The 16382-nt window shown below is 38.6% G+C and overlaps 2 protein-coding genes across 4 annotated transcripts in view; one reads left to right on the forward strand and one right to left on the reverse strand.

Moving 5' to 3' along the window:
• Positions 1 to 14731, forward strand: part of atic (5-aminoimidazole-4-carboxamide ribonucleotide formyltransferase/IMP cyclohydrolase) — a 28469-nt gene extending 13738 nt beyond the window's left edge. The window contains exons 4-15 of one of the 2 annotated variants that reach the window (XM_061887196.1): positions 448 to 536; positions 620 to 771; positions 2783 to 2939; positions 4976 to 5101; positions 6784 to 6891; positions 6963 to 7048; positions 7164 to 7253; positions 9091 to 9216; positions 9278 to 9373; positions 11944 to 12126; positions 12897 to 13052; positions 14447 to 14731. In XM_061887196.1, the coding sequence (XP_061743180.1) occupies positions 448 to 536; positions 620 to 771; positions 2783 to 2939; positions 4976 to 5101; positions 6784 to 6891; positions 6963 to 7048; positions 7164 to 7253; positions 9091 to 9216; positions 9278 to 9373; positions 11944 to 12126; positions 12897 to 13052; positions 14447 to 14566 (1489 nt within the window). In that variant the 3' untranslated portion in view covers positions 14567 to 14731. The remainder of the gene's footprint in view (positions 1 to 447; positions 537 to 619; positions 772 to 2782; positions 2940 to 4975; positions 5102 to 6783; positions 6892 to 6962; positions 7049 to 7163; positions 7254 to 9090; positions 9217 to 9277; positions 9374 to 11943; positions 12127 to 12896; positions 13053 to 14446) is intronic. The other variant, XM_061887197.1, reaches the window with a different exon arrangement.
• Positions 14732 to 15023: 292 nt separating this feature from the next.
• fn1b (fibronectin 1b) overlaps positions 15024 to 16382 on the reverse strand; it is a 111114-nt gene continuing 109755 nt past the window's right edge. For both annotated transcript variants that reach the window (XM_061887195.1, XM_061887194.1), the window contains one exon: positions 15024 to 15429. In XM_061887195.1, coding sequence (XP_061743179.1) covers positions 15352 to 15429 — 78 coding nt within the window. In that variant the 3' untranslated portion in view covers positions 15024 to 15351. The remainder of the gene's footprint in view (positions 15430 to 16382) is intronic.

Consider the following 16382-nt stretch of genomic DNA (forward strand, 5'->3'; position numbering starts at 1 on the left):
TGAATGCATTGGGAGGGATACGACATAAGAGGTCAAGTCACCCTGAACATTGGACAGTTATTCAAGTTGTTATGTTACAATTCAGGCCATCATGGAGTGTATAAATAAGAAGGGAAGAACAAGCCTGGTATGCGCTCTTATTAATTCTTTTCACGGGGGTTCACCATCTTTCGTCTCATGAGACACTGTAATTCATATCGATTCAATCCAACTTTGTACTATCTGATTGTGAGTAATTAAAACTGTTGTAACAAACTCTATTGTTCCTGTTTAAGATTCGGACTTTTCCACCACATAAAATGGGCGTCATGAACAGGATGAGGCCCCGGGTTAAATCCCCGACATTTCTACCACAATATGAAATATTTATATTGTTACTTCCATAGTTTAGACCTAGTAGTTTTGTGTTGGTAAGAACATGGTTTTATGCTGCCTGCTTCTTTTCAGGGTGGTTGTGTGCAACCTCTACCCTTTTGTCAAGACAGTCTCCAAGCCAGATGTGCAAGTGGAAGATGCTGTGGAGCAGATTGACATCGGTGAGCTGTGACGATACACAACACAATTTCTATCGCCACATTCAAATTCATAACGTTTTTAATTTTTTTATTTATTTACCAAGGTGGTGTAACTTTGCTGAGGGCTGCAGCTAAGAATCACGCACGGGTCACGGTGGTGTGTGACCCCGCTGATTATTCCCTGGTCACCAAGGAGATGGAGTCCTCAGGAGACCAGGATACCAGCCTGGGCACACGCAGGACTCTGGCTCTCAAAGTGAGAAATATTGTTGTTTTTAATCCCATTTCTTTACCGCTGGTCCTCATTTAGGTCTCCACCCGACTTTTAAGAGGTGAGGTGCAGCCATCATCACTGTAGGGTTGTCATTCATTCATTCATTCATTCACCATACTAGTATTGTAGTAGTCCATACAGATACTTGGTACTTTGAACACTATGTATTAAATCAGTAAACATTAAATTAAATGATTTGCTGTGTTTACAAACAGCTACTATTACTTAAAATGCTGCTAACTAAAAATGTACAACCACATTGAAATTTAAAACACTTTTATGCACATACAACACTTGATCTTTATTATTTACTGACTTAAACTGTGGACTAATTGACAACAGGAAGTGAACAAACGTGTCAGTAATTCATTACTGTCAGCCTCATTCATGCTCACACAAAATGAGATTGTGGACGCTGTCATGCTAACCTGCTCATTTTGACAAATTAGTGTGTCTGAGTTCTCCTCAGTGTCCAGAGGAGCAATGGGATTGAACTAAGTTTATATATCATATTTTTAAATGTGTGTGTGTGTATGTGTGTATGTGTGTGTATATATATATATATATATATATATATATATATATATATATATATATATATATATATATATATATATATATATATATATATATATATATATATATATATATATATATATATATATATATATATATATATATATATATATATATATATATATATATATATATATATATATATATATATATATATATATAATCGGACGGCGTGGGAGAGTGGCCATGCGCAACCCGAGGGTCCCTGGTTCAATCCCCACATAGTACCAACCTCGTCAGTTCGTTATGTCCTGAGCAAGACACTTCACCCTTGCTCCTGATGGTTGCTGGTTAGCGCCTTACATGGCAGCTCCCTCCATCTGTGTGTGAATGGGTAAATGTGGAAGTAGTGTCAAAGTGCTTTGAGTACCTTGAAGGTAGAAAAGCGCTATACAAGTACAACCCATTTATCATTTATTTAATTGCCGTGAAGTGGAAAAGAGGTGGGATTAAATAAGCTCTGCTTCTTCCTACTCCTTTTCGGACATGTTGTAATGAGAAACTGGACATATTGCAAATGTATGCATGTTGTAAATGTACCTGTAGCATTAACCGGGGTTCTAAACCTCTAAATCAGTGTTGCCAAAATTCTCCGCCAGGAATGTAGCTATTGGCGGTGACCTCATCACCTCATTTGCATAATGTATGGCAATAGACGCTGTAGCAGAGATGCAAAAGTGAGTTTAAAATAATTATAGTTATGATTTACATCTACAGATTTACAGGCTGATTACAGGGGAAAAAAGAACTAACCAAATTCATTGCATAAAAGGAACTCATGAATAACCGATGGAAAAATACGTTTACGTACAATTATGTTGTGCTAAAATAAATAAACTAAATTGATAATAAATGTTTTTAAATCAACCGTCACTAAAATCAAAGTGAAAATAAAAATACAGCTTCACCACTTTAGTCGTAACTTTTGCGCTTAAGGAAACCTTTCTATGGATATCGTTTGATGTTGTCATTACTGCCACAAGTGGTGGAAAAGTATATTACAACTGGCCCATACGGACCACAGCTGAGAAACACATTTTGGGGCGGCCCGCCCAACAATGGGCCCTATGGTTAAGAAACACTGCTATAAACCATATTCCACATATGCAGTCAGTCCTAAAATGGATTCATAGGTGGAAGGTATTTGATTAAGCCTAGTATGACCTGTTAATTATCAGGTTATGAAACTCAATTATCCAGTTCATCTTTTCGACAATGTTGACATGAACAAAGATGGCCGCTGCTCATGTGCTCCTTTACGTTGTTAGCATGGATGGGATTGGTTAAATGAAAAAGTCTGATTGTTTGACCTTTGACCCCATGTGACCATCCCTTGTGTTTACTTGCAGAAATGAGCATCAAGTTCAACTTTCATTGCTGTCATACAAGAATAATTTTTCTGACTGTGGTTGTTCAGGCGTTCACCCACACAGCCCAGTACGACCAGGCCATAGCGCACTTCTTCCGTGGTCAGTATGGCCGAGGCCTTGTACAGCTGCCCCTGCGCTACGGCATGAACCCTCACCAGGCACCAGCCCAGATCTACACTCTGGGCTCCGGACTCCCTCTTACAGGTGCTTGCTCACTTCACACAGGACTGCAATCTACTTGTGGTTGGTCTGGATCATGTCAGGATTGTTGCTCCCACAGCAAATATTGCGTCTGCTGTGACCCCTGGTACGCAACGGTCAACTCTTTGGCATTCTCTGGAGGACTTTACACTCATCTACCAACAAATCAAGTCTAGTGGGCCCGCCCACATTGTCCGGGGAAGGGTCCGACCACATCACTTAGAGTGGACCATTTAGAGGGTGGTCTGCCCACGTCGTCGGGAGTGGCCCGCCCACGTCAATTGAGACTCAAGGTCAATTGAGTCTTAAGGGTAGCCATAACTGCTATACATGTATCAAATCTAGCGCAGGCCGCCCACGTAGCCGAGGGTGGACCATTTAGAGGATGGTTCATCCACGTCGTCCGGGGGTGGTCCGTCCACGTCGTCTAGTGTAGTCTGCCCATATTGTCTAGGGTAATCCGCCCATGTCATTTAGAGGGTGGTCCACCCATGTCGTCTGGGGGTGGTCCGCCCATGTTGTCTTGGGCAGTGGCTCTCAATTGGGGGTACGTGTACCCCTGGGGGTACTTGAAGGTATGACAAAGGGTACGGGAGATTTTTTTAAACTATTCTAAAAATAGCAACAATTCAAAAATCCTTTATAAATATAATTATTGAATAATACTTCAACAAAATATTTAAGTTCATAAACTGTGAAAAGAAATACAAGAATACACACTGTCAGTGTTGACAGCTAGATTTTTTTTGTGGACATGTTCCATAAATATTGATGTCAAAGATTTCTTTTTTGTGAAGAAATGTTTATAATTAAGTTGATGAATCCAGATGGATCTCTATTACAATCCCCAAAGAGGGCACTTTATGTTTATCATTACTTCTATGTGTAGAAATCTTTATTCACTTGTTTATTTTTCAACAAGTTTTTAGTTATTTTTCTATCTTTTTTTCCAAATAGTTCAAGAAAGACCACTACAAATGAGCAATATTTTGCACTGTTATACAATTTAATAAATCAGAAACTGATGACATAATGCTGTTTTTTACTTTTTTATCTCTTTTTTTCAACCAAAAGTGCTTTGCTCTAATTAGGGGGTACTTGAATTAAAAAAATGTTCACAGGGGGTACAACACTGAAAAGAGGTTGAGAACCATTGGTCTAGGGTGATCCGCCCATGTCATTTAGGGTGGACCATTTAGATGGTGGCCCACCCACGTCGCCTAGTGCAGTCCGCCCACGTCAATTGAGTCTCCAGCTCAATTAAGGGTAGCCATAACTGCTATATATGTATCAAGTCTAGTGCAGTCCGCCTACGTCATTCAGGGTGGACCATTTAGAGTGTGGTCCGCCCACGTTGTCTAGGGTGGCCCGCCCACGTCGTTTAGGGTGGACCATTTAGACTGCGGTCCGCCCACGTCAATGGAGTGTTTAGGGTTGCCATAACTGCTGTCAAGCCATCAATTTGTCAATCCTTTCCGTGTCCGGGCCAGGTAAGGTTCCCCGTGTTGAGTCAAATTAAGCCTCAGGCTCCACACCTGGTGGTGCCCTTCTATCAATTCCTTTAAGTTTCAGCTTTGCAACCGTACACCCCGGGAACCCAAAGGGGCGGTAAAGCTCGGTTTGTAGAGCGGCTGTGCCAGCAACTTCAGGGTTGCAGGTTCAATCCCCGCTTCTGCCATCCTAGTCACTGCCGTTGTGTCCTTGGGCAAGACACTTTACCTGCCTGCTCCCACTGCCACCCACACTGCTTAAAAAAAAAAAAATTTTAACTTAGATATTGGGTTTCACAATGTAAAGCACTTTGAGTCACTTGAGAAAAGCGCTATATAAATATAATTCACTTCACTACATATGTATCTCTATGTCTCTCACCCAGCCCTATTTGATTGTACAGCTGTATTGTAAACATTTGAAGGCAGTTGCAGCAAATGTCTTCATGGCGGTCCAAATGTACACATGGCGTGCCAACTCAATGAAATTGTTTGGCAAAAGAAACATGACTGATACTTTATGATACTTTTCCTGTTGTTCTCCCTCAGTGGTCAACGGGTCTCCTGGTTTCATCAACCTTTGTGACGCCCTGAACGCCTGGCAGTTGGTCAGAGAGCTTAAGAGCGCCCTCAACATGGCCGCCGCCGCTTCCTTTAAGCACGTGAGCCCCGCTGGTAAGATGAAGACGCATGTGCTACTTCGTAACATTAGCGGCTTTACACGGCAATTTCAACACTGTGTAATAAAAACTACAACAAAGATGTATGTTACAGTCAAACAGCTGGTGTGTAATAAGTACAATACATTACTTACACTGTTAACACTTTTTAGAACACAACAAATTACCAGACATCAAAGACCGAAACAGCTCGCAAACACACCGTCAACTTTACGCTAGAGATCCACCCATTTGTTTTTTTTCAGTGTTAGGTACTGATACCAATTATTAGTAGTCAAGGAAGTGATATTCATTAGCAGTAAAAGTTATTAAATATGAATATTATAAGTCAGTAAACATCTGGACAAGTTATTTTAACATTTTTTTGTAGGAAAGGTGTGACCAGTAGTGACTTAATGTTGTGTTTAATTGATAATCAAAAAACACCTTCTATTAGCTGTCTAAGAGGAACATCAACATTTTATTTCTAAGTATAGAACATCTGCTGAGAAAATTGGTCAAAATAGGAAATTTCTCTACATCACTAACTCATCTACTCCATTTTATACACTTTTATAACACTTTATTGTAAGGTTTCCTGCTGAAATACTGTCAACATTTGAATAAAAACAATTCTGGGCTCTTTCACGTAGATTAGTTGAAACATTTTTCAAGAAGGCTGACATTTCTTCTTTGGTGTTACAGAAAGTATGAGAATGTGTGAGCTGCTGCCTCACCTTCTTTACATATCTAATCATCTCATATTTGAGTTTGAATTTATTTGGAACATGCAAGCATACAACATGATACATCACATCTTATAGTTTCTCTTTTCAACATGTACTTTTACATAGCAGTGGCTAATTTACTCCATAAGTAATCACAATAAAAATAAATAAATTATATTCTGTGAAGTTCATATAGCGAGATGAGTAAGATTATCTAGAAATAGGATGAAATAAATTCAGAATGTTTATCATGGTTCTTCTTCTTTGTACGCTGTAAACACTTAAGTTTGAAGAGTTTCTTGAAGTGGATCATATTAGTACATCCTTTGATTGCTTTGCTTAATCCGTTCCATAATTTAATTCAACCTACAGATATACTGAAGGTCTTAAGTGTTGTACGTGCATACAAATATTTTAAGTTGCATTTTTCTCCAAGATTAAATTTCTCCTCTTTTTTTGAGAATTGTTGTATATTCTTTCCTAGCAGTTTATAGTTTGCTTTGTGTATACTTTTAGTGGTTTGTCAAGATATTTACACAAAGTTTGCAATTTTAACAGAAATATTTTCTGTCGTATTCATGTCGTCCATTTCTGTCACGTTATTTGATGGATCATGAAACTCGTGGCGCTCCTTTCATAAGCCCACGCCGCGAGTGTTGTGGGCGGGGGCTTGATCATTGCACTAAAGAAAACAAACAAAACACAACCGGTTAGATGCTGGGAAAGAAGGACAAAAACTGGATTACTTGGCCAAAAAAGACAGTTTGAAAAGTTAAGCTGAAGAGATATATTGTGTACCAGCGACCGACACGGAATGCTGTAGTGGGGGAAAAAAAATTGTACCTTTTTTCAAGATGGCTGTAATTTTGTACTGGATGTTACAGAAATTATGAGAATGTGTGAGCTGCTGCCTTGTCTAACCGTCTCACTTCTCAGTTGCATGAATTTACTTTATGTATTTGATGTGAAGGAGCTGCAGTGGGAGTTCCTCTGACCGAAGAGCAGGCCAAGGTGTGCATGGTGCAGGACATGCTGGCAGACCTCAGCCCGCTGGCCACCGCCTACGCCCGAGCAAGGGGTCGGAGTCCAACCCTCAACTTTTCCAGTTTTTTTTTTTTTTCCGTCGCATCCAACCTTTTGTCTTCCCAGGTTCCGACAGGATGTCGTCTTTCGGCGACTTCATCGCTTTGTCCGACGTGTGCGACGTTCCCACCGCCAAGATCATAGCAAGAGAGGTAAAAGCACTTGAAAAGGACTTATTTCTTGATATTTTATTTCTTTAAAAATGTCATTTTTAAAACCCAAAAACAAAATCAGTTTGTTCCACTCCTGATTGTTTGTCACCGACAGGTGTCTGACGGCATCATCGCACCTGGCTACGAGCAGGAGGCCCTCGCAATTCTCTCCAAAAAGAAAAATGGAAACTACTGCGTGCTTCAGGTTCTCTTCTTGATATTCACGTTGGCACTCTGCATTTATCTCTTCTAATATCAATGAATTATTACATCACAGTATCTGTTCCAATAATTACAGGTATTACCAGAGATGGGTAGTAACACGCTACATTTACTACGTTACATCTACTTGAGTAACTTTTGGGATCAATTGTACTTCTAAGAGTCATTTTAATGCAACATACTTTTACTTGAGTATATTTATAGAGAAGAAACGCTACTTTTACTCTGCTCCATTTATCTACATTCAGCTCAATACTCGCTACTGATTTGTCAGACAGACTTTCAAAGTAGGATCTATCACATGCCTGCGTTTCACCAATCAAATGCAGTCACAGGTGACGTTTGACTCCGTTTCACCAATCAAACAGAGCCAGGCGGTCAGATGATTAACTGCATTTTTTAAATTTTTTATAAACCTTTATTTCTAAATTTGAAAATAATAATCAAAGTAAGTACAAAAACATTACAAAACAACGTCAGGGGTTTGTAAATTCACAGTAACTAAAATAGAATGCAAAAAAAAATTATATATGTATAAAATAAAACAAAGTGCAAATGAGGTTGCAAAGGTAAAATAAATTTTCATTTTTTTTTCCAATACAGTGTAAAACCAAATATATATTATTTAATATATATAATTGTTTTAGTTGCTTAAGAGATATTCCTGGCTTTTAATTTGTTCATTGCTATTCTTATGTTTTTGTGCATTACTTGTTGCCGTCATCATTAAAGGAACAGGTTACTCATCAGTTACTCAGTACCTAAGTAGTTTTTTCACAACATACTTATTACTTTTACTCAAGTAAATATTTGGGTGACTACTCCTTACTTTTACTTGAGTAATACATCTCTAAAGTAACAGTACTCTTGATTACAATTTCTGGCTACACTACCCACCTCTGATTATTACATGACAGAGGAGACTTTTAATGAAGATCTTTTCTTTGATTTGGGCTTAATTAGGGCTCCTTTCAATTTGCACAATCCACTTCTTTTTAGAGTCGGGTTTAAAGGTGTACTACGTACTTCTCAGTGTTATTTTCAAGCCGTCTTTTGAACTTGAATGTAAATATGAAGTTTCTTTCCACAGAAGTACACTTTCACTGTATTTTAAAAACATGATGTTTATGTATGACACGCATGTATTAACTGTACATTTGTCATGTATTTATGGTGAGTTCTCCTGACAATAGTTTAGCAATAACAACACAATATTGAAACTAGTTTTCTTTTAGTAGATATAATTGCTTGACCAAAACAAAGTCAATAGTAAACAGTAACTTTAAAAAAGTAAAAACTACTATGTACTACTAAATTATTTGTTCTTTGCCCTCAAAGTCATCTAGTGTGCAAGGATGTATTCAATACATCTGCAAACATGGACAGAAACAACAAAAATATTGCTACATTAACAAAACAGCGGAACCTCGTTTTTCGAACCTAATTGGTTCTTCAACGGGGTTTGTTAATGGAAACGTTTGTACAGTGTCAGGTTCAAACACCGATGACATCTATTAGACAAGACAAGAAGCAAAGGAATCAAACAGAGACAGGATTCAATTTAGCTCATGAGGAGAAACGTCTGGGACTGCACACTCAGCTGCAGCCTCCCACCATGCTCTGAGGAGGGAGCTCCACGCCTCCTCATTTATTTGGGCATTTCCTGATCACATGGCTGCAACTGTTTCCAAGGGGAGGGGGCTCATAAAAAGCTGCCGCACTCTGTCATAAACAGTTAAAATAAAAGGTGCCTGGAGCAGTTTCAGGTCTGCTCCCTGTTGAATGTTGTGGTTGAATATATTTGTATGTGCTTCTTAAAGATGGACCCTAAATACGAGCCTGAGGACACAGAAGTGCGAGTCTTGTTTGGCCTTTACCTCCAACAAAAGAGGAACAGCGGCATCATCAATAAGGACTTCTTCACTAATGTTGTCTCCGAGGGCAGCGTGAGTAGGATGTGTGATTGTTCCCTGCTGACACATGAAGATAAAGACTACATGTGCTCAGCAGCTGTCTGAGGCCGCCCTGCGAGATCTGACTGTGGCCACCATTGCTGTCAAATACACTCAGTCCAACTCTGTCTGCTACGCCAAAGACGGGCAGGTGAGTCACTCTTTCATCTTTGTGCCATCTTGCTACAAATATGTATTGTCTCGCTTGTGTGCTTAGCCGTTGTGTAGCTGCTCGCTCTTAGTAGCCTAAAGCCGAGCATGTTTACCTTTTCGTAAATTACTTTAGTAAAATGGTAGGAATTGTTTTATTGGAGGACATTTTAGATTTCTGTCCAGCTTTGCACAAATAAACACTTTGCTTCCATCGCACATGATATCACACACAAACACGCTGCAGAACTGTTTGTGTTGCACATGATATCACACACAAGTGACCACTCTGCAGGATTGCAGGTATCGCACATGATATTGCACACAAGTAAACACGCTGCAGGACTGCTTATATCGCTCATGATATTGCACACAAACACTCTGCAGGACACTTGTATCACACGTGGTATCATACACAAACCCTCTGCAGGACTGCTGGTAACACATGATATTGCACAAAAGTAAACATGCTGCAGGACTGCATGTATCACACACAATTAAACACGCTGCAGGACTGCTTGTATCGAACACGATATCACACACAAGTAAACACTCTGTAGGACTTATTGTATCGCACATGATATCACACACAAGTAAACTCTGCAGGTCTGCTTGTATTGTACATGATATTGCACACAAATAAACATGCTGCAGGACTGTATCACACTTGATATCGCACACAAGTAAACATGCTGCAGGACTGCTTGTATCGCACACAAGTAAACATGCTGCAGGACTGCTTGTATCGCACATGGTATTGCACACAAGTAAACACTCTGCAGAACTGCTTGTATCGCACATGATATCACACACAAGTAAACACACTGCCGGACTGTATCACACATGATATCGCACACAAGTAAACACGCCGCAGGACTGCTTGTATATCACACAAATAAACACTTTGCAGGACTACCTGTATCGCACATGATATCACACCCAAGTATACATGCTGCAGGACTGCTTGTATCGCAAATTATATCACACACAAGTAAACACTGCAGGGCTGCTTGTATCGCACATGATATCACACACAAGTAATCAGGCTGCAGGACTGCTTGTATTGCACATGATATCACACACAAGTAACCAGGCTGCAGGACTGCTTGTATCGCACATGATATCACACACAAGTAATCAGGCTGCCGGACTTCTTGTATCGCACATGATATCACACGCAAGTAATCAGGTTGCAGGACTGCTTGTACCGCACATGATATCACACACAAGTAATCAGTCTGCAGGACTGCTTGTATCGCACATGATATTGCACACAAGTAAACGCTGCAGGACTGTATCACACATGATATCGCACACAAGTAAACACGCCGCATAACTGCTTGTATGGCACAAAAACACTGTGCAGGACTACCTGTATTGCACATATTACACACTAGTAAACATTCTGCAGGACTGCTTGTATCGCAAATTATATCACACACAAGTAAACACTCTGCAGGACTGCTTGTATTGCACATGATATCACACACAAGTAATCAGGCTGCAGGACTGCTTGTATTGCACATGATATCACACAAGTAATCAGGCTGAAGGACTGCTTGTATTGCACATATTGCACACAAGTAAACACGCTGCAGCACTGTATCACACATGATATCGCACACAAGTAAACACGCCGCAGGACTGCTTGTATATCACACAAACACTTTGCAGGACTACCTGTATCGCACATGATATCACACACAAGTAAACACTGCAGGACTGCTTGTATCGCACATGATGTCACACACAAGTAAACTCTGCAGGACTGCTTGTATTGCACATGATACCACACACAAGTAATCAGGCTGCAGGACTGCTTGTATCGCACATGATATTGCACACAAGTAAACATGCTGCAGCACTTTTATCATACATGATATCACACACAAGTAAACACGCCGCAGGACTGCTTGTATATCACACAAACACTTTGCAGGACTATCTGTATCGCACATGATATCACACACAAGTAAACACGCTGCAGCACTGTATCACACATGATATCGCACACAAGTAAACACGCCGCAGGACTGCTTGTATATCACACAAATACACACTTTGCAGGACTACCTGTATCGCACATGATATCACACACAAGTAAACACTCTGCAGGACTGTTTGTATCGCACATGATATCACACACAAGTAAACACTCTGCAGGACTGTTTGTATCGCACATGATGTCACACACAAGTAATCAGTCTGCAGGACTGCTTGTATCGCACATGATATCACACACAAGTAATCAGTCTGCAGGACTGCTTGTATCGCACATGATGTCACACACAAGGAAACACTGCAGGACTGCTTGTATCGCACATGTCACTCAAGAGTAATCAGTCTGCAGGACTGCTTGTATCGCACATGATGTCACTCAAGAGTAATCGGTCTGCAGGACTGCTTGTATCGCACATATGCTTGTTTTGAATGAAATCCGGCTGACATCAGAATGGGATGTGAACAGCATACTTGCTGGATGTGTGATTGTAGGATGTGTGACAGTATTATGCAAATGAGAAGATGATGTCACTGCGCCGCCCTCATGTGCTGATTGGTTGTTTGTGTCAGGTGATCGGGGTGGGTGCGGGCCAGCAGTCACGTATCCACTGCACCCGCCTGGCAGGTGACAAGGCAGACAACTGGTGGCTCAGACATCATCCTGGCGTGCTCAACTTCAAGTTCTGCAGCGGCGTCAAGCGAGCGGAGATGGCAAACGCCATCGATCAGTTTGTCAGCGACACCATTGGCCAGGTGACGTTGGCTCCTCCCCCTATTGGTGATGCTTGTTGGACACAGGAAGAGGGAATCATTGTGCAGTCTAGAACCAATACAGTATATCATCCAGTCAGATCAATAATATTGACATACTTCTATACAATGATCATAGATGATCAATAATATTGACATACTTCTATACAATGGTCATAGATGATCAATAATATTGACTTATTTGTATTCAGTCAGTGACATAGATAAATGATCAATAATATTGAAATATTCTATATAATGATCATAGATGATCAATAATATTGAAATATTTTTATTTAGTCAGTGACATAGATAAATGATCTATAATATTGACATATTTGTATTTCTATGACACAAACATTGACTTAGTTTGAAATACAAACCGAGACAATTGAAGTGAGTGTCATGAGTCATTAAGGAACATTATTATATTTATATATTCTTGTATTGATCCACCATTTATAACTGTATTATTATTATCATCATCTCAGCATATAAATGTTATATTTGTATAACTTTTGTACCTTCAAGGTCCTCAAAGCACTTTGACACTACTTCCACATTCTCACACACAGAAGAAGAAATGTTTGTAGATAAAGTCAGAGAGAAGTTTCTTAAAGGCAAACATGAGGACTAAATTGGTTCATAATCCAAATCTTTTCACTTGACAAATAAAATGCTAATAATTCATATGAACACAATTTGTTCTTTCTTGCTCTTCTTGTGCACTTTGACCTAATAAGAATGTCATCCATGTTTGATGTGGACTGCAGGGTCCAGACTTGGAGGTCTGGAAGTCAAAGTTCCAGCAAGTTCCTGACTTTCTGTCTGAGACTGAGAAGAAGAAGTGGATGACTTGCATGCAGGATGTTTCTGTCAGCTCTGATGCCTTCTTCCCCTTCAGAGACAACATCGACCGAGCCAAGCAGGTCTTAATGTCCTCTTATATACTGTCTTACATACTGTCTTACATCCACATGTCCTCTTATATACTGTCTTACATACTGTCTTACATCCACATGTCCTCTTATATACTGTCTTACATACTGTCTTACATCCACATGTCCTCTTATATACTGTCTTACATCCACATGTCCTCTTATATACTGTCTTACATCCACATGTCCTCTTATATACTGTCTTACATCCACATGTCCTCTTATATACTGTCTTACATCCACATGTCCTCTTATATACTGTCTTACATCCACATGTCCTCTTATATACTGTCTTACATCCACATGTCCTCTTATATACTGTCTTACATCCACATGTCCTCTTATATACTGTCTTACATCCACATGTCCTCTTATATACTGTCTTACATCCGCATGTCCTCTTATATACTGTCTTACATCCGCATGTCCTCTTATATACTGTCTTACATCCGCATGTCCTCTTACACTCACTCACATACTGTCTTACATCCGCATGTCCTCTTACACTCACTCACATACTGTCTTACATCCACATGTCCTCTTATATACTGTCTTACATCCGCATGTCCTCTTATACTCACTCACATACTGTCTTACATCCGCATGTCCTCTTACACTCACTCACATACTGTCTTACATCCACATGTCCTCTAAAATTGTGTTGTCTTACATTCATGGATAACATTGTGTCGTCTTACATTTGTTTGTTGTCTAACATTGTGTTGTCTTACATTCATGGCTAACATTGTGTCTTACATTTGTTTGTTTAACTTTTAATTTGTTGTCTTACATTCATGGCTAACATTGTGTCGTCTTACATTTGTATGTTGTCTAACATTAATGTGTTGTCTTACATTCATGGCCAACATTGTGTCTTACATTTGTTTGTTGTCCAACATTGTGTTGTCTTACATTCATGGCTAACACTGTGTCGTCCTATATTTGTTTGTCTAACAATGTGTCGTCTTACATTTGTTGTCTAACATTAATATGTTGTCTTACATTCATAGCTAACATTGTGTCATCTTACGCTCACATCTTACATTTGTTTGTTTTCTAACATTGTGTCGTCCTACATTTGTTTGTTGTCCTACATTAATGTGTTGCCTTATGCTCACATACTGTCTTACATCCGCATGTCGTCTTACATTCATGTTTTACATATGTGTCATCTTAAATTCATGTCAAACATTGTTCTTACATTCATGTCTAACAATGTCGTTTTACATTCATGTTGAACATTTGTGTTGTCTTATATTTGTGTCGTCTTACATTCACATCTAACATTGTGTGGTCTTACACTGGTGCCTGACATTCCTTGTGTGTGTGTGTGTGTGTGTGTGTGTGTGTGTGTGTGTGTGTGTGTGTGTGTGTGTGTGTCGCAGAGTGGTGTGCGTTACATCGCAGCTCCGTCAGGTTCTGCTGCAGACCAGCTGGTGATCGACGCCTGCAATGAGCAAGGCATCACTCTGGTGCACACCAACATGCGACTCTTCCATCACTAAGTAGTCGCCATACGTCTCCCATCACCAAGTTAACTTTAGTCTCTGATCACCAAGTTAACTTTAGTCTCTCATCACTTAGCCAACGCTCCAACAGTCACTTCTGTAACTGAAGGTTGAACACAAGTTAACAATCTTCTGTTGAGTGAAATAAACTACTGACGTTAATCAATGTTTCTTACCAAGTATTTCATCATCACTAATCAGCCTTCTGCTCTGTTCTGACTATTACTAAATAGTAACACAGTTTAATAACACTTAGTTTTATTTCAATCACTTTCATGAAGAAATTATGATCAACTTTCTAGAAGCAAATTCATTAACTATCATGACATTTTAAGTTTAAAGTATCAATGTCGGCAATTCTATACCGCTTTTGACGCTACTTGGTATCGAATCGACCCCAAAACGCTGCAGTATCGACCAGCTCTCATAGAAAGGCATCAATAAAAAGGTGACATTTTTCTGGTGATCTTTCCAACTTTATTACAAGGATGGATTTTGTGCAGTAGAAACAAGTTTGGCAGAAACAACAAGGTACAAAAACACAAACAATTCACACAGAAAAGTAAGGATAAATTATTCTTAAAGGGACAGTGTCACCTTTTTTTCTTGCAGGAACACAAGAAGTCAGACAAAAACTGCAATGGTTGCTTCTCTCTCCTGGAAGCCGGAGAAGGTGACTCATGAAAGGATGATGGTGACAGTTGTGGTCTGGGGTCATGGTTGTGTTGTGGCAGGTGAGGCAGTGCAGAGGTGGCAGAAGCGAAGCGGGGGACGGGTGGACTTCACTCTCGAGGGTCCGGGACCACGTGGGTGTTTGCCAACAGGTCAGGTCTCAGACACTCGATGGGACAATGGATGTTCTGCACAAACATTTCACAACAAACCTCAATCATTCATCACACTGTGCGGAGGCCCCGTTTAGCGTGAAGAAGCGCATTCAAAAGTCAAAGGCACGGTACTGTGTGAGAAATTTTCCTAGCCCCTTCCTGCTTCGCCACTGATAATCTAATGTCAAATGTATTAGATCTTTAATGTTTATATTTAATATGTATTTTGTATTCATATTTAAGATATCATTTTTAAATATTCATATGTAATATATATTTTTTTTTAGAGTTCAATATTTATTTTCATGTCATCTTGTAGTATTATCTTAATATTTATATTTAATATATATACATTAGTATTCATATTTATTAAGATATCATTTTTAGTATTCATGTTTAAGATATCATATTTTAATCATTTTGATACTTTGTAGTATTTAATATTCAGATTTAATATATATTTGTAATATTTCCTTTAATATTTATATTTAATATTTAATATATATTTTTGTATTCATATTAGGATATTTTTGAATACTTATATTTAATATAGCATTTTGTAGTGTTCATATTTAATATATCTTTTAGTATTGTATTTATTATATAATTTAGTATTCATATTTGTTATATATTTTATTTTTTAATATTTAATTTTGATATATCATAATATTTCTATTTAATATATCTGTTAGTATTCATGTTTAATATATCATCTTTTAGTGGTTATATTTAATATGTAATCTTTTAATATTCTTATTTATTTTGATACCTTGTAGTATTATTTAATATATTTTAATATTCATATTTAGTATACATTTTTAATCATATTTCATATATCCTTTAATATTTATATTTAATACATGATCATTTAATATGTATATTTAATATATATTTTTGTATTCATATTAAGATATTTTTTAATATATATTTTGTTTATTGTTCATATTAACTATATCTTTTAATATTCATATTTAATATATAATTGA

The sequence above is a fragment of the Nerophis ophidion genome, linkage group LG25, assembly GCF_033978795.1.
Source record: "Nerophis ophidion isolate RoL-2023_Sa linkage group LG25, RoL_Noph_v1.0, whole genome shotgun sequence".
Taxonomy (NCBI): Eukaryota; Metazoa; Chordata; class Actinopteri; order Syngnathiformes; family Syngnathidae; genus Nerophis; species Nerophis ophidion.